General features: G+C 38.1%; 1 protein-coding gene across 1 annotated transcript in view; it reads right to left on the bottom strand.

Moving 5' to 3' along the window:
* The window catches only part of FAM241A (family with sequence similarity 241 member A), a 297,189-nt gene that overhangs the window by 53,724 nt on the left and 217,230 nt on the right, over window positions 1-26,235 (bottom strand). The window contains exon 3 of the mRNA XM_058803555.1: window positions 3,446-3,538. Coding sequence (XP_058659538.1) covers window positions 3,446-3,511 — 66 coding nt within the window. The 5' untranslated portion in view covers window positions 3,512-3,538. The remainder of the gene's footprint in view (window positions 1-3,445; window positions 3,539-26,235) is intronic.

Here is a 26,235-nt window from a genome sequence, read left to right as displayed (position 1 = left end):
AGAGTATTGTAAATCAATTATTATACCTTGTTAAAACAAGACAAATAAATGCATAATTTAATCACATCCCTATTTCCTGAAAAACTCTCAACTACATGGAAGAGATCTGTTTTCCCAAGTTGCTTTTACCTATTTCTTTTCTTACTTTGAAATTTACACAGGTACTGGAAAATATTCACAAAGGTGCTCAAGACATGGACTTTACAGGACAATCCACAGAGTGACAGCCCAGTGCTGCTCTGGGCAACTTGGAGAAGGAAGCTGAGGGCATTTGCACAGCTCCAAAAAGCCACGAGGGGAGTTTTGCAGATGATGGCAAACTCCCCGGGCTGCGGAGCCTCAGCAAAGCCCTGCGCCTGAATTTAGCTGCCCGCAGAAGTACCTGGGTTTGTCTCCACTGGTTGTGTATTGTCAATGTTGAGTTACAGGCCCATTTCCTCTCTGCAGTATCAGCTCATGGATTTCCTTTTATGTTTGTGATGCCTTGCTAGGGAGCACCTGTCTGTGCCGCTTTCCTCATTTCCTTTCAAATGAGATTAATAGATAGCAGCCTGCCTCTGAGGCGCTTGGCAGGACGGTCTCCTTTGTACAATGCTTAGATCTCCTAAAAGTCTGATTTAATGCTGTCAGACCCAACAGAACCTACTCCTGTTACCATTTGGGGTGTCTTGGAACATATGACAGAAAACGTCCTGCTCTCAGCCCCACCAGGGCTATAGCTGAACTTCTCTGCTTACAGTAGTGGAACAGCTCTGCACTTAGACCCACTAGTTAAGAGCAGGAAACCAGAATATTGCTTTGTTGCTTGAGACTCCAAAGTTTCTATTTACAAAACTCACAGGAGTGTGATCTGGCCAAATGTTTCTTTAAGAAAAATCTAATACTCCAGGATTCCAAAATTAAAAAAAAAAAGACAATTGCCATTGTAATAATGCACTCCAGATCTACTAAACAGTAGTTTAGTCATGCCCAATTTTTGTACTAAACAGTAGTTTAGTCATGCCCAATTTTTGTTACCTTCCAACAGAGATGTCTTAAGAAGTCTGTATCTGATCTAATACAGTATTTGGAGAATACAGTATGCTGGCAAAGAAGAAATTTTATGCTATGAATGATGCCAGACTATCAAATATTTAGATAATTAATCATTTTAGAAGTATATAACAGTACATAAGCATGTGATGTAAGAACTAAATTAAAAGTTGTGCAAAGCACAATAGTTTTGAAAATGTGTTGTCTACTATTAAGAAAAAGAATGACCCTACACAATTTCAGAGACCTTTTTTCTACAAACATTAAAAAAGAAATTCTGGAGGAATCGCCAAGTTTACAAATATGCACACACATTCCACATATGGATATGCTTTAGTAATCATCTTTACAAACCTTTTAGGCTACACATGGCTCTAATAAATAACCCATTCACAAACAATATATTATCATCTAAAAAAAAAGAAAAAAAACCCCAAACCCTTTTCATATACAGCCCAACAGTTCTAGTGTTCACTTTCAACCCCCAGCTCCATGATCAATCATTACGTCAGTGCTCATTTTTCATGGTTTGGTGTTGAACAGCAAATGGAAAATGACTGAAAAAATTAATATTGTCTCTAACAATGAGCAAAGCTCAAGAAAAAGCTCACAAGCGACACAGCTGAGGACAGTCTGCCCTCTGCAAGTTGCTAATGTAATAAAATCTGAATGTTTGTTCTCCTTTCTTTTTGAACAGAGTTCATATGGACCAAACTGCATGATGGGAAGGCCCCCATGTCAGTCCCTTTGTGTAAATAGTAAACAGCTGCAGTTAAATGTTTTACCCCTTGAAGGAGTAAAACTTGTTAGCTCAAGATTAAGAGCCTTGTAGAAGGTTAGCCCAACTACTGCAGAGCTGTGAAATATCATCCTTTGGCTATCTGCTGACACACATGCAGGGGCTGTTATGTGGTATGGGCAATGCAAGCTTCACCACTCAGAAGACAACAAAAAGTTGTGTTCCCCAACCACCAAAATTATTGGGATAATAACAGCTTCTGAGTGGAAAGACCCTTTCTCAGCCTCAATCCCATGAGTTTTCTTCACTCCTGAGTCTCACTGAATTCTGCCACTACTATACCAAATGTATGTTCCTTGTGTCTGTGCGATACAGGCTAAGACCTTTCCACAATGCCTTTCCATGTGTTTCATGCAGGGGTGGGGGCAAGGCAGGAGGAGTAGCAGCAAAGTCCAGAAGAACACATGGCCAAGTGGCTCAAGGTGTTCTCTGCCTGTGTGTGAGATCCTGTGTATCACTCCATGCACAGGCAGGTCTTGCAACCTGGGAAAGACAGTAGTACCAATGGCAGCTGGGTAATTAGGATTTTCTGGAAGTTTTTTTGGAAACTTGGGTGCCTTTATGGGAGTGACTGTGGAGCTGAAGCAAGAGACAGTGTGGTGCTGGTACAGAAGGAGGGGAGCTGAGGACCAGTTGTTTGAGCTGGGAGGTAAAGGCACGATCATGGCTGTGCTGTCTGCATTTCCCCCACTGTGGTGATACACATGGTGGGGAAAAAGTGATAACTCATTCCCGCACCTTTCTCCATTTAAATCTGTGCCTGATTTGTCTAGCCAAAGTACTGTATATCATGTTCATTCAATAGCCTGTTCTTAATACTCCTTCTTCTACTAAATCACACGTTAAAATAATAGGAAGGTATAATCTGGCAAATCTTTCTTCATCAATGTTATTTTTATTTTACATTTAACGAGGATTCAAATCTGACTTCTCAGATTTGTCAGAGTTAACAAGAATATGCACCTTTTCCTTGTCATGTAGAACTCAAACTTCTCATCTTAGTCTAAACATGCCCAATTTTTGTTTTCTTCTAGTACCAACACATCAGACATCCAGCCTAGCCCAAGATATGGAAGCTGTATTTTCCTTGGCAAAGAAATAATTTTGAGCCTGATTGATGCCAGACCCTAGGCAGTGCTGATTATTTCTCTTTTTGGTGCTATGCAAAAGTCTTTCATCAAAATGAAGGCCCAGGGCATTTAAATCCTGATATTTTTTAGCTGAATATGATCATGATTATGTTTCTGGCACACTGAGCAGCTTTTGTCACAAAAATAAAATGTTTGTGTAGCTCTATTTTCAGTCTGTATCATCATTGTTTATCCAGTGCCTAACAACAGAGTACACTGCCTATGAAAATCAGTATGCTTAAGGTACAGAGATAATTCTGGCTTTCTAAAGCTTGTTGCAAACTGCTCCAGTAGTCATTTCACATACAAATGCTTCTTGTTTGATTGATGAAATATACCTCCAAGTGCAGAAAGCAGGTAACACAATGAAAACAATTAATTAAAAAATCCTAAAAAAGCCATCTTCCCTGTAAGTCTTCCTATCTCAGAGCAGACTACACAATGCTATTTCCCAGGCAGAAGAGAAAGTAAAAAGGAGTTTTACCTTGAGTTGCTGAGGTTTCAGTTGCCCTGGACTAACACCATAAAGATGTCCCTCTTTTAAGGACATCTTGGGTTTAGACTGGAGTCCTGAGTGCTGCAACAGAAGTCAACAAAAATAGTGTCTAATCCAAATTGACTTCTTGAAAGTGAATCAAAGCACAAAGGATGAGATTTTGTTAATGGCTGAGTAGTACCAAACCCTTGTGTAAGTTCAACAGGATTGCCAAAGGACCTCCCTACTGGCACCACTCACAGCAGGTTCTCCTTTCCTCCACAAGAAGTGGTGTTAAGGGTCTGGTCTCAAGTTCTAACTTTTATAAGTGGCATTGCATTAACTGTAGCCGTAGATATGACTGTAGGCAGTCTCTTACTACTGGTCCCATGAGAAATAGCCCCAGCAAACCCTGCAGCACTTAACTGGAATATGTTTAGAAAGGAGTGGGACCCTCTGCCTGTCACATGCCGTGCCTGAGCTCACGGCAGTTTGGAGACATGGGATAACGTGCTCCCTGCAGCCAAAGCACTGAGCAGGTGGGCAGCCACATGTCACACTGGCCTGCACTTCCAAGTGACCTTCATTAGCAGGCCCCTGCACAACATATTGCATTAATCCTTCCTGGAGGTCACAAAACCAAGGCTAAGTGGGCTGCGGTACAGATCCAAGAGAAACAGTTGCAAATGCCTAGCCAGATGCAGATGGAAAAATGTGCTTTTCATGTAGCCAGTTCAGAAGGCTGAATAATTTATTAGTGCATCACATGCTATTTTTCAAAACTATGCCACTTTGAAGGAAATCATATATTTCAAATTATAAGCAGGTCCTGCTAACAAAGTGGATCACAAATGCCAAGGCAGACAAACCATTGTGTGTTCCCCAACTCCACTCCAAGTGACTTTGATTACATCACTGCCAGCGGAGAGCTCAGAGAGAAACAAGCACATCACAGAAACAAAATAATTACTGCTGGTTACTTCAAGCACAACTTGGTGCGCTCAAACATTGATCCAAAGGCCTTGACCCTTCCTGCAGTGCCCCCAGAACCTTCACCCAGCCTCTCAGTAACAGGCTATCAAAGGCTGCATAGTGGATTAATTCCAGTGGCTTTCCTGGAGCTGTGCAAGGCTGACAAATGAAATACAGTTTGCCTGTCTCAGTGTGGGTATTGTTTTCTGCACTGTAATGCAGCACAGGTGTTGCAGGCCAGGAGGAGATGCACTGGCAGAAGTGTGATAAGGGAACTTGTGAAGGAAAGCACGCCATGGAAACTTGGGAAGAGGAGGTGAGGCAAAGGACCCCCTTGGCCCCTGAGGGTGCTGCTGGGCCCTTGGCATTCCCCCAAGACAGCATATCTCTAGGTACCATATGGTTTGAGGATGAACTTCCTGTGCTTCTAAGGGGTGGAAGAGAAGGAGGAAGCGCCTACGTATGGAGAGAATAATTGCTTCCCTCTTCTGCTTCTTCTCCCCCTGTGCCCCGGGCATCAGCTTTACACCACCATAAGAACAAGGTGAGGTCTGATCTGGAAGGAGGAATTTGTAGATAAAACTTTGGCTGAAATGCATGGGAGAGCAGAGGGCAAATAAGAGGACAGGATAGCACCCTAGAAGCACATGGTGTATCTTACAACTACTACAGCCTTGTTGGCATCGGATAGAAAAATGGAGGGTGAGTTCAGAGGGCCCCAGATCATCAGAATCAGGTTTATTCTGGTTTCAAGAAGCATCTGTCCTTTGTTTGCAACACACAGGTTTTGTAGTTGTGCAGGAGTCTGTGCTTTTGTGGCTGTACAAGCAATGACAGATTTGTTACTATCCACAGCCCAGCCCAGCCTGCCTTATCATAAGCTTTTACTGCACAGAACTGTCTCAGGAAATCTGTCAGTCCTTGCCAAAAAATATGACAGTACACGATGAGCATCATTTGCAATTGAAGAGTAACATGAAAAATGGAGGCAATTTTGTTCCAATGCATTACATGTCCCAGAATATAAGAACCTATGCTATTTCTATTAAGTTAAATAGAATTCAATTCAATTTTCACTAGTGAGGATAGGGTATTAAGTCAAAAATAAAAAAAAGAAAAGGAAGGAAAGATGAAAGGGCCTGAAGTCTGTGAAAGAACTAGTCTATGGAAACTCCACCTAGAGGCAGATTTTCACACACATCTGTCAAAATAAGCAGCACAATATAGTTGAGGCAGTGGTATTGTAACAAAGCCACTCAGTACATGCACAGGTTGATACATTGCTCCCTACCCTCATTATACCCACAGTCTGCAGATTACATGTGTGACTCCAGACAATATTTTTTCATTAGCAATCTGGATATGGTTACACAGAAAGCTTTAGTCATGTCCTAATGAAAAACAAAGAAACCCTGCTGGTGGTCAAAAGTAAACTGGTTCTCAGGAAATTAGAAATTATATGCAGTAGTGTCTGTGTCACATGCTTGTCTAACTTCTCTGAAGAAACTGCTTATTGACAAGCACAGGTGTAGTTCTCTCTTGGGTTGTATTTTTTTTTTTTTCTGTTGTTGTTTCCAGGGCCAGAATCACATCTAGAATCATTGTCTCTGATTTGGGCTGAACTGGTAAGATCTGGCCCTTATTCTAGGATAAACATCTGTATTTGAAGCAAAGATCATTCATTAATTTATTTCTTTCAGGAGGCAACCTGAAATGCAGAAAGACAATTTAAAAATTCTATCTCAATGAATACATTCAATCAAATTACCTTAAACTTAAAACTCATAAAAATATCCTTATCAAATAGTACCTCATAAAAAGGTTATATAATTTTACATAATTTGATACAAAATTAGCTATTCAGTCTCAAGGTTTGAACTCATCTTTTCACAAAAATTGCAGTAGGATATCTCAGCTATTTTGCTATGCTTGCAATGTCAATGGAGGTGACCTTTCTGGGTCACAGTTTTCGAGCTGTTCAAATGCTTAATTTCAATGAAACCAACCTGTACAAAACTGCCAACTTCGGGAGGGAGAGAGGAAGGGAAGGGAAGGGAAGGGAAGGGAAGGGAAGGGAAGGGAAGGGAAGGGAAGGGAAGGGAAGGGAAGGGAAGGGAAGGGAAGGGAAGGGAAGGGAAGGGAAGGGAAGGGAAGGGAAGGGAAGGGAAGGGAAGGGAAGGGAAGGGAAGGGAAGGAGGAAGGGAGGAAGTGTCGGAAGGAAGTGTCGGAAGGAAGTGTCGGAAGGAAGTGTCGGAAGGAAGTGTCGGAAGGAAGTGTCGGAAGGAAGTGTCGGAAGGAAGGAAGGAAGGAAGGAAGGAAGGAAGGAAGGAAGGAAGGAAGGAAGGAAGGAAGGAAGGAAGGAAGGAAGGAAGGAAGGAAGGAAGGAAGGAAGGAAGTGTTGGAAGGAAGGAAAGGAAAGGAAAGGAAAGGAAAGGAAAGGAAAGGAAAGGAAAGGAAAGGAAAGGAAAGGAAAGGAAAGGAAAGGAAAGGAAAGGAAAGGAAAGGAAAGGAAAGGAAAGGAAAGGAAAGGAAAGGAAAGGAAAGGAAAGGAAAGGAAAGGAAAGGAAAGGAAAGGAAAGGAAAGGAAAGGAAAGGAAAGGAAAGGAAGAAGCTGATTTGAAGTGTTTAAATTAAAACATGTCAGTGCAGACTATAGATCCTTTTCTCTTATTTTCAACTGCTCTGTTTCAGTGTTCTATCTGGGAAGAGAACCTCAGCTCCACTCCTCCTCCAAGCAGGATTACCCACTTCAGCTTTCCCCAGGGTATTGTGTTGCACTCTCACCATTTGTCTCCCTTTCCAGTTAAAAAGCTCCTTTGGGAATTTACATTAGCAAAGGTGTGACCCCATGCATTCTGTGTGGTGAACTTAATTATACATGTCCCAGTTAGTCTTTTGGTTTGCTTTTACATCAATGTAAGTCAGAGGATTTCTTTGATGCCCCACCAGAGTCAGTCAAGAGTAAGAGAAGTTAAGCTCTTCATCCATACATAGTAAAATCCAGGTTTAGCATCAGATCAGGAAAAACAGACTCATAGGAAAGTCGGGGCAGTAAGCCCATACCACATTTTGAATTTTTGTTTTGATTTTCCTTATTTTTTTCCTTATTTCAGTTCCTCTAGGAGCCATGCCAAGCTCTTTCCATTGTCACCCATGGAACTTACTGCAGAAATCTAAGTAAACCTATGGCTCAAAAGGACAATTGTAATGTGAAGGGCATTTTCCAGTATATCCCAATTAAAACATAAGTGAACTGTTAAGTTCCCAGCTGATTAAAGGAAATTCCTCTTCCTAACTGGTTTTCTAAATATTTCATTGTTAAACATTTTTTGGCAAGGAAGCATTTCTCACCAAGCATACACATAAGTTTAAGGCACAAGGAATAAAAAAAATTAAAACTGTCACATCCTGATAAAATAACAGCTGATTTCTGTATTGATTTGCTATAAATTTTCCTTCCTCCTCTCTTTTATGGTCCTTCTGTTTTCCTAAGTATTTGGTAGATGGAACATCAAGGATTTTTATAGAATCATTAGATATGTCCCAGATTCACTGTATTATTGGCAAAAGCCATATTGAAAAGGACTTTGAAAAATAACTTATTTCCAGTGGATTCAACTTTCCAAATTCCAAATGTTCACATCTCTATTTACTGTTACTTTAAATAGCTTCATTTCTGTGGATGGCTGATGAGATTCCCAGATGGAATATAAAGCTTTATGTAGCTCTTGATGTTCTCCTTTTGCTCTTTATGAAGAATAAAGGAAGAAAAATAGCTTTCAACCGGTAGGATTTTATGAAAAATAACTGTTCAGAAAATGGAAACATTTTCAGATAAAATGACCAGCTGAAGAATGTTGGCTGTAAAATATTTGGTTTGCTTCAATAAAAGATTTTAACTAAAGATCAGATTATTTCTCTGCACAAAGGAAAGTTAGCAGCATGACAATACCTGATGGATTAAATGACTGCATAGTGCACTCTGTTGTTTCACTGCTTTTTCTTAAATCACTTAAAGCACAGCTGCTGCATGACAAAGAGTGAAGAACATGCTCTGCTCTTGCAATCATATTATTTTCATTCTAAAACAGCAAGTTAAATAAAAAAAGGTCACGTTTCTTCTCTATTCAGACAGCTTTTCATTGAAGAACCTGAAAAATAATTTTTCATTGCAACTTTGGCTACAACCCAAGCATTGAAACCAATGGAAACAGAAGTCCAGCCTGTGATTCCACCCCCCATTATGAGAGCCTTCCTTTTACAAGCTGGGTTTTGGGGTACATTTTCTTTGGAGAGTTCTACAGATTTCCTGAAATTCTTGCAAAAAACTAGAAGTGAGAAGTAAAGAACTGAATAATGATGGAGTGTTTGTCTCTTAGTTCAGAGAGAGCAACTAAGCAAGAAAGATGTTATCTGGCTAAAAGATGTTTTTAAGTGTCATGGTTAAAGGGCTTGCTCAAAAGACCACTGAAATGAAAAAAAAAACAACCAACAAAACCAAAACAACCCTTAGTGTCTTTCATGCATTTTGTAGCAGGACATAAGCATGAGGAAAAAAACCACTAGAGTTTCAGACTAATCTTCTGTTCACATTTGGGATTAAACTCTGCTCCATATGAGACTGCTAAGGTCCATAATAAATAGTTTGAGGCTACCACAGAGATGGAAAAGCAAGGGAGATTAGGGGCACTCATTTTTATTTCATTTGTTCATAGCAGGGCTTGCAAGACAACAACAGAAAGGGGGAATAACTTTGTATTTATTATTATGGCTGAGCGGCATGTAATAAATTATGGAAGAAAAAAAGGCTGAGGGATAATTGACTGAAAAAACAAATGTCAGTTAAAGTAAACACAGCAGTTTCCACTGAACCTATTTGTAAAAATGTCAAAGGAGTTGAGTTGTTTTCCTTCACAATATTTGTGCTGGTATAACGGGGCTGTGGTTTAATTAAATTTCCCCACAGAGACTAGGTATTCCACTAGATGTCACTTTGAGACTTTGCTAAGATGAAGGACAGCATCCTGATGAACGATGCAGCATCCCTCCCCCGCAGCTCTGCAAAGAGCTGAGAGCTGTCTTGCAGCAGGAGCCCCTGGTAGGATGTTACCCTGGGGTGAATTAAGCACAATGAGACTGCTTACAGATGCATGACCACCTGCCAGGAGAAGAGCTGCCATCATGCCACATGTGTACCTGCAAAGATTATCCTACCACTAAAATCTTTTTTACTGCTCTCAAGCGAAGGAGTGAGGAGACCACTGTCTTTGCCAACAATCCCTCCTGTCCTCCCTTGCAGTGACAGTGACAACAGGGTCAGGCTGGGTAGGAAGGGGGATGGCTTTTGGGCAGCTCCCCTGGGCTTCCACAGGAGATCTGATGGATCTGATCAAAGTACCGATCCAGAAACTGCCCCAAACATCTCTCATCCCTCACCAACAGGAATCAGGTACTAGTCCTGATGTAGGTATGTCTTCCCAGAGGACCTTATATGCAATAGAAAGCAGATTAAAGCCATTGCCAAAACAAGGAAGTAAATGACCTGAACCTAGTTTTGAAGACGCTCTGATCTTTTGGCAACCAACCATTTATCTAACACACCAAACAAAGGATGTCAAGGTTTCTCTAGATGTCATATGCATAATATTGAATAACAATAGGCAAAGAAAAATATAAATGCTTGTTCTTTCAAAGGTAGGTGAAAAGTGAATTACATGTCTCTGTTCCCTATAAGGCAATAAAAGAGTCACCACAGTGGCAGAACCCTGCCTTTTCAGCCCAGTCTAAAGAGGCTTAATATTAATCAAAAAAGTGAGAGCAAACCTAGACAAAATCCACTTCATACCCTCTAACAATGCTGGCACACAGATGTCTCTGCATGGAGCAGGACATTGTGTTTGCACCTACACTCAGCTGTGATAATCACACAGAATAGGCTGCTGGGACAAAAAGATCCAGGAAATGTTAAAGAAAAAAAAAAAAAGAAAAATGAAAGAAATATGTCTGCTCATGAAAAATGCTCTACCACATCTACTGCCAAGGGTATCTGCCCAAAGCTCCAGCAAGCTGCATACTGTTTGTGTTGTCAACAAGCAGCAGCTTTTGTACCTATGCACGTTTGTTTACTAAATATATGAAAACAATGGAGCTCAATTAAAAGTAGATTAGCCACACATGTACCAAAGGAATGTGTACTTAACTGACTGTGGTGAATCTGGCTCATGTTCAATCCCCTGGAGAGGTTGCTCTGGCATGTCTGCTGAGGCTGCCCTGGTCTCCCGTCTAGGCACAGCAGTGGTTATGGCTCCCCGGGAATATATTAAATGGATTGTATAATAACCATTGGGCAGATGTTGGAAGAGCAGAAGTTTGCTGTGAAGGCACAGATGGGGTGGCAGATTATCCTGGGAAGGCAACCATGAGTTGATGGGTTCATTTCCATTATTGCTTGGCAACGCATGGTGTGCGTCACCAGACAGGCTGGAAAGCCCCCTACAAGGAACCAAGGGGAATGCTTGCACAGGGAGAACATTCATACAGGAATACTGTCAACTCTGCAAGCCTCTGGGAAGAATGGCCGAGGAAATTTCTACTTCTGAACTTTTCAATGAGAAAAAGAGAGTGTGCAAGCAAGTAAAATAGCAGGCTATGAGAGCATACCTGAAAAATTACAGAATTAAGTACATTTCCTGCCAAGGTCTGCAGGTCCTCACTAAATGAGTCCTTCTAAATAATAATCTGAATTAGAGCTGTGTCCGATCGGGTCCCTTTGATGTAAGTAATTCCTTCAGTGAAAATATTTTAAATTAAAGATTTTCAGAGAAGTTCAAGCTTTATGATTTAGGTCAAAATGTTTTGCTAGTTAGGTAGGTAATTGATATAGGATTAGCAGCTACTAGTTTGAGATACACAAAAGCCACTTCACTGATTTTTTTTTCAAATTCTCTTGCAAAGGGCTCAGAGAATAATATCCCACTTCATTTTTTTTAAAATTCAAACATATGAAAGAATGGTTTTAGATTTATTTTATTGACTAAACCCATAACTTCTATTACTTAGAAATTTATGATTAAGATGATAATTTCAGTGAAAAATTGATATAAAAATTACCGAAACTGTATATTAATTAGATAATCATCTCACAAAAAGGTTCTGGCTTTTTTTTTTCTATACAAAAATGTTTTCACATGTGAAAACATTTTATCAGGCATAATTAATTGTTTTGTTGCTACTGCTGGTGAACACAGCTTCGGAAATAATCATGAGGCCACAGATTTGCGTGGCACTGCAGAAGTATTTCTTGTATGTGACAGCTAACCAGCTGTTGGGGAACCCATCCCAGTTTTTGACAATAAAATTACAACACATATCTGCAATGCTATGTTTGAAGCACTCTGCAATGAATTAAGTAATCGTTTTAGCAAGCCTACCAAAATGGTTTTTGTTTGTCCACCCAACAATGAGAGATGAGTCAAGGAGATGATGGGGGATACTCCCCAAAAGAACAATTCGATGTTTGTTAGATGCATAATCAGAAACTCATACTAGTGGTGTCCTTTTCTAATGACACAAAATATAATTCTCTTTTCTTATTAAGGTAGCTAAACTAGACCCTAATATTCTAACTTAATGTCCATAAGCTCCAATAATTATCCATTTTTTTTTCTGATAAAAGCTAATATCCTTAGCTAATGTCATTAACTTTGGTGAAAGTCCTATAGGCTCTAAATAGAAAGGATTTTTTTTTAAAAACAATCCCACAAACCTAATCTTTCAAAGAAATTCTCAGTTATCCCATCAATATAGTTACAGAACTACTTTAATTTTCTAAAATTCAATTGTTTTGGTAAGTGTTTCTATAATATGGCAAGAAAACAATGTAGAGGAAATCCAGGCTCCATGTAAATCAATGGAAATTTCCAGGCTTCAGTGGAGCCAGGATTTTACCAAACTAGGAATGACATCTCTAGGCACGTATTAAATTTCCATACAGACTGCTGGGTCCACAATCTGTACCTCGTATAGTGTTTACTTTCCTATAAACACTCAGTTTTTTTTTATAGAAAAGAAGGATATTTCATGTATACCTACACACACACAGAAGGAGATCACATAGATCTATTTAACATGGAACCACACAGTACTTCAGAATGACAGTGATCTGATCAAATCTGACCAGCAGGATTAGTAGAAAATAATTATGAAGACAATAGACTGTGTTTTAAAATGGCAAACATACTGGTATATGATAGACTAATATATTCAGTTTAGTTTATAGTTCCAGAAATTATTATATTATCGGCTACCAACTATCCTGTTAAGTAAACAGAAATCCCTTTTCCAGGCTCTGGAGGTAAAACTATATTCCAAAGTTTTCCGATTATATTTTCAGAATAAAAAATCAAATCATTTCACTGGTTTATTCAGGCACTGCCACTGGGAGAAAAACACCCATTAGACCATAGAATTATACTTTCCTGAATATCCAAGGAACAGCTCATTTACTTCTGCAAGCATGTTAAATTATATCCTTAATTCTCACACTGAATGGTTGTCAAAAGGCCATTCTGCAAGCCTGATTTTGGGACATGTACCCTCTCCAAGACTTTCAGACATTTCATCTCCTGTATGTTAACATTTTCTCAGTGCTGCCTCTCTCACATCAATCATTTTTGTTTAGCCATATACATATTTAAAAATTTATTTGACTTGATTTGTGCACTTTGGGATCTGTCTGCTGACATCAAGACATTCTAGTGGTGGCAATGCAGTTTCAGCCTAATTTAAATATAGGTAAATGTACTCCTGTCATGTATCTACTTTGCCATTGACCTACCAGAATTAATTTGTTAGACTCTTGGTTCAATCCAAATGATTTTCTTTCAGCTTAATATATCTGAGAAGTGGTTTTATTGAGACCATTACATTGGTTTAACTGCTAAAAGTTAATGTAAACTGCAAAATGCTAACAGGTCTCCAAAAGCTTTGGCTGAGCTATGACTGTTGCATTTTTCTTTTTTAGCACAGGGAATGATGCCTGAAGATGGAGCTGTTTACAAACTTCTGGAGGACAAAAGGGAACATATCTAGTTGCAAAACAAACTTAATTGAAACAGACACTGTAGTTACACTGTAGTTATTATGTATAAATCTATCTGCTGCTTTCCTAAACACTATAATAAATTTAGAAAGTATGGGCATACATACTGCATGTTTTCCATCAGTATTTATAAAATGTTTTATTCCAGAATGAAGAAGTCAATGAAACATTAAATGAATGCGAACTGACAAGAAGGTTTTTACCAATATAATATTTATGTACTGTTTCTAAGAGATCTCAAAGTCTTCAACTGGAGCTCTTTATTTTTCCATATTTTATGCCTGTGTATGGTCATACTGATTAGATTTTGCCATCATGTCATATTCATAGCTGACCTCTTTCCATTAATCATGCCAGAAAAGCTGTTATGTGTAGCTGCAGATGTCAATCTTTTCTTGCCTTCTGCAAATCCAAATTTACTCCATGAGAGGGGATTTTCAAAGCTGGTGCAATGTAGCCAGAAAGCCATATGCTTCTATAGGATTTCTTTTTTTCAGCATTGCCACAGGTACAACATCTACACCCTTTTTTTTTTTTTTTGGTGGACTTCCATAATCCTTCAGTGTGCAAAAAATGGCTCACACTCTCAAGATAAGCAGTGCACAAATACTGGAAGAATCAGGGCTAATTAATTATGAAAGCTATTCAAGCACACAAATAAACAGGATATATACACATTCAGCACAGTCTCCAGTATGGTCGACAGTATCTGCAAGAGCAACTGTGTCTTCCTAGAAACAGGGAGGGTTTGCTCAGGCTCCTGTGTTTGCTGCACTGATAGCCATTCATGTGGCTCTCACCTGCATTCCAGCCTGATGTGCAGTGTACGCACTGCCTGGAGGCGCTCAATCCATTACTTACTTGAAATGGATTATCCACCTGGATTATCTACCTAGCTGATGTACAATTACTATTTCTTGTTGTGCTGTTAGACAAACTTTTTGCTTTGTAATAAATTGTACCATTCCCACAGAAGCACATACTACCATTTTTTTCCAGTTGTACTAGTTTAATGTAGATATTTTAATCAAGCTTCAGTGCTGTCACCAAAAAAAAAAAAAAAATCTTACCTGCTTATATTCATATAACAAGCTGTCAGCTAATTTTTTATCAAACTTTTTAAAGAGCACTGCATAAATAATTCAAAACCATCTACATTTTCTCTAAATACCAGACTTAAATCCTAAGGCTTCATCAAGTCTCAAAACAAAAAACAATGAAGAAACAATACCTAAGGTGGTCTTTACTCTTTAGGATAACTAGCATCAAACATACCTACTGATAATTTTAATTTTGGACCACAAAAATTGCTCTTATTTTCACACACAGGACCAAGAAGGTCCAGTGGTCACTGTCAACATTTGGAATATCCAGTGAATATAAAAGGTTAATTTGGTCAAAGGGTTGTCAGCAACCACAAAGAAAATTCTGAATTTGGATCCATGCAAGGCCACACAGTTGATGTTTACAAGAGATTTTAAAATATACTTTTGGCCTTTCTGGCACTGGCATGTCCTTCACAAAAAAATCTGGCAGTAGTTCCCTACTCTGATTTAATTTGCCAGCGCCAAGGTGAATAACAACAGAGTACAGTTACAGGAATGACTGCTGAATAAAAGACAATTAATTAGGACCTACTGAAAGAAGCCAGTGAGCACACAAATCAGAGAGCTGCTACCACACACACACTGCAGCAGCTCTGCCAGCAGCCTCCTGGCTTTCCGTGGTGCCCCAGTTTGTGCACAGAGCTAAGGCAGAGTCCTACAGCCTACACTGTGGGAATCCATTCTTAAACACCAGGAAGATGTAGAAGAACAGCAGGAAGATCAATGTCTGAAAGGAAATATTCTGCTTCATCTACTTCCCTGTCATGCCCAGTGCTCTCAAGGATGTTTAAAAGCCTTAGCTTCACCTTTGGGTGGAGGCAATGAGTAATTTCTCTGCATGTTCTAATATGTCTTGCAGATTTTTTTCTCATCTTCTCACCAGTGAGGTAGTTTGCTCTGATTCATTCAGCAAATGAGTGAATCACGGTTATTTGGATTTACTGAAGAGCAATCTACTGATTTATCACCTTTCAATCTGCTCATCATCCTGAATCTTGTCATTACATCAGCAATCTACTGCACTAGTATGGCCTTTTAAATTTTTTTCTTTTATTTTCTTATTTCAAAACAGTTCTGAAAAATCCAATTTGCTCCCTCATATAATTTTTGTAATTCTACAAGACCTCTTTAATTAGTGATATCCTTAGTTCTGAAAAACTGTTGTCCATGGGAGGTTAAGGTGGGGAGAGAAAAAAGTGGAAAGGAAGAAATAACTGTTTACAGCATTGTGCATATCTAAGTAATTTAAAATATCTCCATAGATTTAATTGGTTATAAGTTAAAAAAAAAAAGATTTTCTAGTAATAATAAAGAGAAAATAAATGCTATTGAACTAAGAATCTCTGACCAGCTGTTTATTTTGCCTGTATGTGATTCCCCATCTCAGACTTTGTGAATATTTATCAGATAAACATTAAGATATACAATTTATATAACAACACTCTCAGCTACTGACAGCTTGCTTGGGTGTAATTGATTGCAGCCTGAACTGTCTGCTATAAGCTAAAGGTGAGTCTTCTAATAGGGTCAAGGTTAATGGCATTATCACAAGCACAGGCTGTTGTTAGTCAGAAGAACCACTAAAGTACACAGTGTGGTGTTACCCAACATCCCAAAAAATCCTGTATTCATAATGGCCACTTCTTTCTTCTTTTTTTTTTTTTGGTCTTTCTTTTAAACTCTGCTTCTTTATTTTTTTTTTTATTTTATTCTTTTAAATCTTCTTTGAAGCAAGCAATAAATAGCTTCAGTGGCCTGATGTGCATGAGAATCCACTAGAACCAACCAACCAACCCACCAACCAACCAACCAACCAACCAACAATGTCATCTGGAGTTCTTCAAATCAATGTCATATTGTACAAATTTCTTCCTTGTGAGCTTTATGTCCACACATAGGTTTCTAACAAAAGTATCTTTGGAAAAATATTTGGATCCATAGTTCAAACCCAAGATCTTGTATCTGACCTGATTCAGTTCTATTAGTAGGAAGGATGAAGATTGCATTGCCTAGCCAATTTTGCTATATTTTAATCCATTGCTCACAGATTCTTTACGAATATGGCAGGTGTCAATGTCATTGCTGGATTTCATCTTAAAAAAAAAAAATGGTTCCAGGCTTACAAAGATGCCTACTTACTTCACTGTATGTAGAACCATACCTGTTGTTACACCTCCAGGAAAAGTTTTGGAAAACAGGCTATTTGGCATGTGTTCTATAGTATCAGAAAAAGAAGAGTTTTTATCCTACAATGGTGAGTTTCAATTCAAAACTTTTAATTAATCTTATCTAGAAATGGATATTGAAGCTCTAGATATGAATGAAAGTAAGCCAGAAAATTGTGGATATCAGTTTGTTGCTCCTTTTTATCCCACAAAATACTTAAGTTTAAGGAAAATTCTTTAATCAGAATCCCATTGGGTAACAGTTCTGGGCAATTTACTCTGTCTGATGAACATCTCTCTTGTAACCAATGCTGAAACCTCATCATTATTTATATTTTTCAGCATTTTTTAATAAAAATTAATCAATTCTCAAATTTTAAATACATAGTTTCTTTAAATACAAAGTTTCTTTCTTTGATGGACATCATGCATTTAATTATAACTCAAATGTAAATACAATACTGAACACGTTCTGGCCCATGAAGTACTGCAGTATAGTGAGTAACTTGTCTCATTCTTTAAACAGAATGCAGTTACTGTAACTCATGAAAAAGTCTATTCTTTGTAGACTTAAATTTTGTGATTTTAAAGACAGATACAATTGGCACTTGCCAGAATGTAGTTTGAAGTCAAAATTATTATAGCTACTTTGACAACAAGTTTGCTTGGGCTTCTTCTCCACCTGAGTGCTGTGCTACAGAAAAAGGGATTTTCTCAGTGTCCTCTCACTGTGACAGGACTCAAAAGTTTCAGACAGAGAATCAGTACCTGACTGTCTCCCCCTGACTGCCTTTCCAAAGCTCTTCTTCTATCCATACGTTTGCCCCTCCTATTCTTCTAGGTAAACTCCTTCCTTTATCATCTTAACAGACTCTCCATAGACTCTCTAACCTCTTTTTTCTCTCCACTTGTTATTGGACTAACTTCTTTCCAATTTTCCATGAACATGTGGGGCCAGCTCAGAGAACTGAACAAAGCATTGAATATTGATCAATAGTCCCTCTCTTTCCCCCGAGTTTTCACTAACATCCAGTGAAGCTGTCTAGTACAGCTCCCACAGAGCTTCTGACAGACTTGGAGTTGAATGACACCTAATAGAATGCAATAAAGAAAGAATTTTGATTTTGCTTGCACTATCACACTGAGGTTGGTACTAGGCCCATGGTTGAGTCATAGCAGGAAAACTCCAGTGACCAGATCTTTAGAAGAACACACAGGCTTGTCATTCTTTTTCTCATGGAGATGACAACAAGCATTAAAAATCTAATAACAGGAATGAAGAAAACTTTCCACTGTGGGTTTAGTCTTGCCCACTGGCTATCAAAACCTAATGATAGGTATTTCAGCTAGGCTGCTTTGGAGATCTGTCTCACCACCTATTACTACTGTTAGTAGCTTTGCTATTTAAATTCATATTTAACTGCATTGGGAAATAAAATATTATATTGAGTTATTACTACATGCCTTGCAGATGAAAGACACTTGGCCATTTCTCTCCACACTATAGTTTTTTGTTACTTTACAGAAGTTTGTGTTGTTTCATAAAGACTATAACTGAAAAGTTATGCTGCTTGCAAAAAGTTGGTTGTTATGTACCATATATTTAATTTCAGACTTTATGAATATAGGATTACTACACTCATTATTCCTTTCTGCTCCCCATCTGATAAAACAAATACATGCTTTGTAAAAATGGGTTTAATGTGAGGATGTGTGACTCTTATCCTGAAACAACAGTTAACTTGCATATTAGGTAGGAGGCTTACTTTTAAAAGGGTTGTTAAGATGAATGATCAAAATAAGATTCAGCTTTCAAGAAAAAAATTGTACCCACTTGTCTGATTTCTTAAAAGCAATCACAACTTCTAAGAGTCACGGAAGTTATACCTCCTTTATTTTAAGCAGATATACCCCTGAAACTGCAAGATCTATTTTGCCAATTTAAAACCACCAACTGCCAACACACTGTTCTTTTACCAACTTTGCAATTGTTCTATATTAGAGAGTCCTATATTGTATGCATTTCTATTTCTTTTTCAACGCTGTTCCCAGTAGTAACAATAAGGGACAGAATTCAAAGAGCTTTTAAGTGCCATTTCTTTAAATGAGCCCAAGAAAAAAGCATATTTTGAGAGTACTGGTTGCAAAACAAAGGGATCAAAATGACTGATTATGCCATGTATTCACTTTTATACAAATTGTGCTCCAGTCCTTACCTCTACAGTCACAAAGACATTTTCAAGTCATACTTTGTTCACAGCAGGTTTGGAAGGACACAGTATTTCTGGTTTCCCTATTGTGTGATCCACTGATGATCAGAAAAAAAAATCACAGTGCATGTTCTGAGTGTATATTCAGACTCACAATGCAATTGGAAGGATGCCTATTTTTATACACTGCATACTAGATGTTCTTATCAAAACTTAGAAGCACTTCGTAAGGGCAGCAATTTTGGGATGGTCTCTACATTTCCCCTGATCTTACATTTTCTTAACTTTAAGTTCTGGAAAAAGGAAAGAGTACAACACATAAGTTGTGAATCTCAGTTACATTCCATGTGCAATATCCAAACTGAGGTTCAAATATTACTGATGAAAATACTTATTTCTGTCTTTTTGCATGATAGCAAATGTAAGTAGAGTTTGCCCCAAACAGGGATCAGATAGACATTTCCTAGGCAACATTTCAGTGGCATGCTGCAGTCAAAAGTACAGCAGGTGCAAATAGGAAGTAACTTTACATTTATGAAGTGTATGTGCAGCTGAGCAGCTATTTTGATACAAATGCAGGGAGCTGTCTAGAAATGTGCATTGGTCAACATTTTGGGATCTGGGAAAGGTAGGACTAGAAAAAAAAATAAAGGATAGAATTAATTTTTTAAAAGTAATTACCTTTCTTTCCTTTAATAACAGTGGCAGGATGTTCCCTACTATTCATATAGCATATATTCATATGGCAGTGCATTTTCACACATGAAGTCTTGCAAGCAGTAGATAAAAAGATGACTGATTCCCTGACAACACAGTGTTACACAGCAAAAAGGCCCTTTACCTTCAACAGTAATTTTAAGCCTTATCCTAGTAAAAGTTAGAGAATACAGGAAAATGGCAGAACACTGACTATAAATTTATGTAACCAGTATAACTTTTCTCTTAAGCTTAATCTCTAACACTTCATTGGACCTAGCTAATATTTTCGAGTTTGATTTTTGTTACAGCTTTTCCTCTATTTCCTGTTCTTAACAGAGCGGCTATTCTGGAGTGGGGCAAAAAGGCAGTCACATATATGTGTAGTTCAGAGTAGGGATGGCAATTTTTAAATTTATCAACAAGACCATTTCTAAGGTGTCCTATCTCAAGACGTTTGTTTTTCGGCAAACAGGATTTCTATAACCAAGCTACACCTTTTGGAATAACCGCGAACTTGTCCCACCAAGGCAGGAGGGGGCAGATTTAATCTTGTTCATAGCTTTGCTGATTAGGTAATTGTTAGGAAATCAGATTTAGCAACACAATGCTAATGCTTAATGAACATTACTGTATTAATTTCCAGAATGTGAAAAAGTTATAAAGAAATGTCTGCTCTTCTGAATAGTGAATATTGATTGTTTACAGAAAGCATGTACAGGTGTCAGTTGTGATTTTTCTGCTGTTGAGATAGGAAGAAAAGATTGACATAGGAATAGCCTGGAGGTAAAGAAGAAACTTTTGAGGTGCAACCACCATAAACCCCGTAACTAAACATTTAAATCTGTTGAATAGTAAAGAAATCAAGTATTTTGCCCTGCTGAAAAAGGACAACTCTATTCCATGAAAGCATTGTACTGTGCATATCAGAATTTTGGTGACCAGGCTTATGACCTCTGAGAATATGGCCCTCTCTTTGGCTAAAGAGTGGCAAGCAGAAAACCCAGTCTCTAATGAGAATTTGCCATGCTGCTGTTAGATCTGTGATTCATGGCCCAGTTAAACACTTCATCCCTGTTCTTGTTAGTGTGGCCTCATGCTTTACCAGTGAAAATGAACTTTATCTCTTCCACAATATTCTTTCCGCAGATGGTCAACTGTGAAATAAAAGTTATACTGCTGAGACAATTTTTCTCTATGTAAAGAATTGAGTCCAAAGATGACATAGTTAATTCAAATCATGTTTAAAACCCAAAACTAACTTAAAATATCTCCTTTGCAAATAAAGAAATAGAAAGATATGCTGCCATGTTACTATGATTAAACCTTTAGTATGAAATAAAAAGCAAAGAAAATTTCACTTCCAAATCCTGTTCCATTCAGGTTTTCTTCCCTTCCTATTTATAAGTTTTTGAGGATGTTTTGTACTTGAGATCAAGATATCACTGTCTTTCAAGGAACCCTAGAAAATTTCTTGCAATGTTCAGAGTCGGGCCACAATTTGCTTACTGTGTTATTTCTGGTCCTCATGTCCAGACAAATAAGTTTTTGATCCATTTTCCCAAGACCTTTCTTTGCAAGAGATCTGGATATCCTAAACTCTATGCCTATCTTTTGCCATCTGAGCCATCTGTGTACAGCAGAACAGAGAAGATGAGAAGGAAAGCCCAATATTAGAGATGAAAGAGATTAAAATGCAAATAAATGAGAAAACATTTTAAGACTGCCATGGTAGTTTTTATTTGACATAAAGGCAGCATGGCAGGTTTTCCCCTGTTACTGTGACAGGTCACCATTTCTAATCTCAGGGTCATGTCCAAGTTCTCTCTTTCATAATTGCTTGGGCTGACATCTATTTTGACCTTTTTATTTTATTCTGGCCTTCCTGAATGAGAGAAGTCACAGAACCATAAAGAGGCAGAAGTCCCATAAAGTGCCATAGCAATTATGAAATGGGACTACTATCCCTCTGGCCTTTGGTATAAATGTATATATAATGTGTCATGATATTTTAACCCTTGAAGGGGGCTGAAGTACATATATTTGGTACAATTTGAGAGTGCTATTTGTTTGTGATGTACTATGAAATATGTTCTTAACTACAGTGTCCTTATTTTTAATAAGGAATGAAAGTAATTATAAATATTATGATTTCATACAATTATTTCCTTTGCTGTTCTAAACATCCCCAATACCTGTCTTGACAAGAAACTGCCCCATTTTGTTTTACTCAGTTTTCGGTTTAGAAGCATTAGATCTGCAACTCTCTGTGAAACATCTCTGAAGCTGGAAGTTGTAGAAGCATTACCAAAATGTACAATGAAAAGTTGAATCTCAGCTAGGATAACTATAATGCATAAACTCTTTTTGATCACTAGCTATACAGTGTTGGCTACCTTCTTTTTCACACCATATTGTGATAAAACTCAAATGTCAAGCTGATGACAAGTGTCTAAAAAGGGACTGTCAGTCCTTTGGTAAGGAATCCCTAAAAAATTAGTTGTTTAGCAAAAATACTGTCACATATATCTATCCTGTAATTTAAAAATTATATTTAAATTAGTGTATTACTATATAGTCTTATCCAAGGAATTCTTTGTAAGTCATTGATTGCTACTGGTAATAGTAATTGAAAATATAAACACATGTAAAGACACCTAAAGCACAAATTCTTAGAATAATAGAGTCACAGAATGGTTTGAGTTGAAAGGGACCTTAAAGATCATCTAATTTCAACCTTCCTGTCATGGGCAGGTTGCTGAAAGCTCCATCCAGCCTGGCCATGAACACTCCTAGGGATGGGGCATCCACAACTTCTCTGGGCAACCTGTTCCAGTGTCTCACTACCCTCACAGTTAAGAATTTCCTCCTAACATATTTCATCCATTACCGTGCTACCTGAATTCTGGAACCCCTTTTTTACTATGTGTTTTGTTATTAATACTATTCTCTCTTGAGATGACATGTGCTAGTGATGCAGTTTTTATAATTTTCATGCAAATTTTGATGCAGCTTTGATCCATTTTGTATGCATCTTTTTAATGCCCCAAAGGGCCAAGGGTTTGACCAGCTAGGTACTACAGAGCAGGAGGAGGAGGCGGAGATTTTCTCCATTAGAGGGCAGAGCACAAATCCAGGGCAGGGCTGTGGCCATCTGATGATCATGAGAATATGGTGAAGGGTTGTTCACATGCCAGTGCTGCTGATAAAGTAGATATTAGGGTGTGACCATGACCCGATCATTGGGAAGGGGGCTCCAAGTGAAACTGAAGCAATGCAGTAGGGTGGTCAAGGAGGAAATCTTTATATGCTCTCACCTAGCTCAACAAAGAGGAAGGATCTTCAGCACTGCCTCTTTTGGGTAGCTTCTCATACTGCAGATGTGTAAAGTTGAGCAAGATGAGGGCATTACAGAAGTAGCTGAGCACTTGAAGAACCCTCCACATTCAATTTAGAGATGTGTTTATCTTCTCAGAGCTTTACATGCAGCCCATTTTACTGTGGTATTAATTTCTTTCATCTCTCCTTTGCTCTCTCTCTCTCTCTCTCTAATACCATATATTAGTAGTAAGTAGCATTATTATAACCCAGAAAAATAATTTTCTATCATAGACAACTTTAAATACAGCAAAAAATATAGGGAATTAAATGTTTTACAATCGTCAAGTCACCCAGGAAATGTATACTAAGTCTTAGATTGTCTGGCAGGCAAATGATGTCCTTATTATTAACTGTAGTGCTGAATCAGTCATCCCAGATGATGAATGAAGATGATTATCTGCTCAAAACCCTCTTTTACCAGTATGGTATTTCTCAGACCAAGAATAGGAGTTCTTGGGAGGTGTAGCTGCTGAAATGAAGCCTGTGGGATCTGCATGCACATGAGATGCTGACATAACATAAACTGATGTAGTTCTCCTATAACAAAGGCACCCTTGATATTTTGCAGCCAGGAAAATCCCTTCCCCAGATCTGGTAATATCCTTGACTGCCCATGTAGCAAGCACATCTCTCTGTGCTGAAAGCCAGCAAAGTGATACCTTCTTTCCTGGTGAATATGTAAAATTGCCTTACTTTTTTTCTTTAATCTATAGGTAAAGAAGTAAATAGTAAAAAATTTTGAATTTGTTTTTTACTAGCTCTCAGCTTTACTCTGGAAGAGTTCAGTGTTCTGATACCACACCATTGTAGCCAGAATAGTGGACAGATCATTATGCAAACCCCCTTGCATATAAAATTTTATTAGGTTTTAGAATATGTGGAAGCCAAGTGATTTCTTTTTCCTTAATAAATGTACTTTTGGAATATGTTGAAATAATGATCTATAGATTATATGTATTGTTGTTTAATGTCCTAGTCATAATTTCCACTCAGGAAAATATTAAAAGGATCACATAAAGAGCACTGGAAATACAGGATTTTTAAACAATATAACCCCAAAACTTCAGCCAAATAATGGAGCAAGATCTTTAAAAGTCAGTTGGTTTGTCTTGGAACTATAAAGCAAAAATATAACTTCATAGTTTCATGACAGTGTTATTTCATATAATATTCTCAAAGGTAAAATATAACTTGGAAAGGAAATAAAACATTTCAAAAGGTGAGATACTAAACATCCAACCTGTATTTCACAGAAAAATCCTGCCTTCCTCAAGAGGTCAATCTTAAATGTCCAAATTTATTCAAAGATGATTGAATAATTCTTATGTTACAGTGATTTTCACAGTTCAGTTACATTTTATCAAATATATCTTTCTTCATTTGTTCTAGGCATGTAATTAAGCACCATTAGGTACTTTTTAGCCATTTGATTAAGTAATCCTTAAGTTAGTATTGAAAATAAGATGAATTGCTTTCCAGGATTAAAATGTCAGACCCTGACAAGCTCTGGGAATAGACTTCCTCAACGTACATTGCTCCTCTGTGAGGTCATAAGAAACAATGTAGGGACATTAGTGGAGTTTCCATGCAAACATACCAAGACTTGAAGATTACAAGGCATACCCACTATTTTTATAGACTATACAATACTTCTCACAGTGCAGCTGCATCCTGAAAATTATTTGCAAATAGTCCTTGCTTGCATAAATAGCTCAGCTGGGCTTTTCTGTAACAGACACAGTAGTCCTCACCCAGACCATGAGCCCCACTGATCCACACAAGTGGTATTTTGCTAGGGAGAGACCATAGACTTTGAAAAAAAAAAACCCAAAAAAACATATGTTTGAAAGATGAGTAGGTTTCAGTACAAAGAGTTCAGATCTAACCAAACTTTGCAGTATAGAAATAAGCACAGCTGGTTTTACACTCTGTACCGCTGGTTAATGTTTAAAAGAAATGAGTGCTGAAAATATGAAGAAAAAGTGATCCTGAGAGTCTCTTAGAGCTCTGTCACTATGAACTTTATTCTTTCTCCTCCTCCCAGCCTTCATATAAAAAAAGGAATTTCATATCTGTGTGGCATGTCATTCAGTGACAGGTTTTATAGAATTTGGTGAGGGCAAAAGGCTGGTTGAAGCAATTTTTTAAAAATTTTACAGGCATTCTTTGACTAGAAATAGTAATCCCTAAAGATGGTGGATGGAAAAAAATCCCAATTTAGTCTCTCTTGCAAAGTTAGCTTTGGTGATTAGTTCTACATATTGGACAGCAGGTTCACCCGTTCACTCATGCAGCATAAAGCTGTGTGCATGTCCTCTCTTCTTCCACTGGGATTCAGAACAAGCCTGGTGGGGAACTATAGCTTTTGTGAGGTATACTGCAGCTTTTTTTCCTCTATAAATGAGGCTCTCTCTTTTGTGTCTTTTGTGTGCTTTTTTTTTTTCCTTGCCTTTTTTTTTTTTTTTTCCTCTCCAGGAGATTGCAGGAGAACTTGTTGGCTTCTGTGGAGCACAAAAGGAACTGTGGGAAAGTGGTGAAGGACTTTCATCAGACAAAAGGATTATCCTGTTTTCTGCAGTAAAGCAGGTGGCTGCCAGCTGAAGTATGTGCAGCATTTGTACTCTTAATTTTTATTGCATCTAGCCAGCTAGCTAACTCAAGTGGGAACTCCATGATATTTATGTGAATTAAGAGCCTGCATCTCAACTCTCCACTTCACCTGACTGATGAGCATCCAGGAGAATGAGCACTCATATCATCTGTACTGTTCCTGAAAAGGAAGTAAGCTCTTGTGCTCTGGGGGATCATATTGACATGATTGCAAGCAAGTAATCCTAGACAAAGCACAGTCAGGAGAAGAGACACAGTTCAACAAGCCACTGAGCATTTCTTAATGAATGAGGTACTTAATTCTAATGGAAGAAACAATGCCTGAAGCTGAAATCATACTAAAATCACAAGTAATTCTCATGAGATCTGTCCATAAACAGCAGGATATCATGCTTTTATTGACATTGATACTGACAAATTTAACATATGTAGAAGTCACAGGGAGAAGGTAATTGAGCTCATCAGGATCTGTCTTCACGCATTCTCACTCTGCAGGACCTTAAAAGCCTACTGTGCCAACCTTCTCACCAGGAAGTATTTATACAAATTGTATATGCCA

This window comes from Ammospiza caudacuta, chromosome 4 (genome assembly GCF_027887145.1).
Source record: "Ammospiza caudacuta isolate bAmmCau1 chromosome 4, bAmmCau1.pri, whole genome shotgun sequence".
NCBI classification, from domain to species: Eukaryota; Metazoa; Chordata; class Aves; order Passeriformes; family Passerellidae; genus Ammospiza; species Ammospiza caudacuta.
The sequence above is the reverse complement of the archived record's forward strand: the minus strand, read 5'-3'. Positions and strand labels throughout refer to the sequence as shown.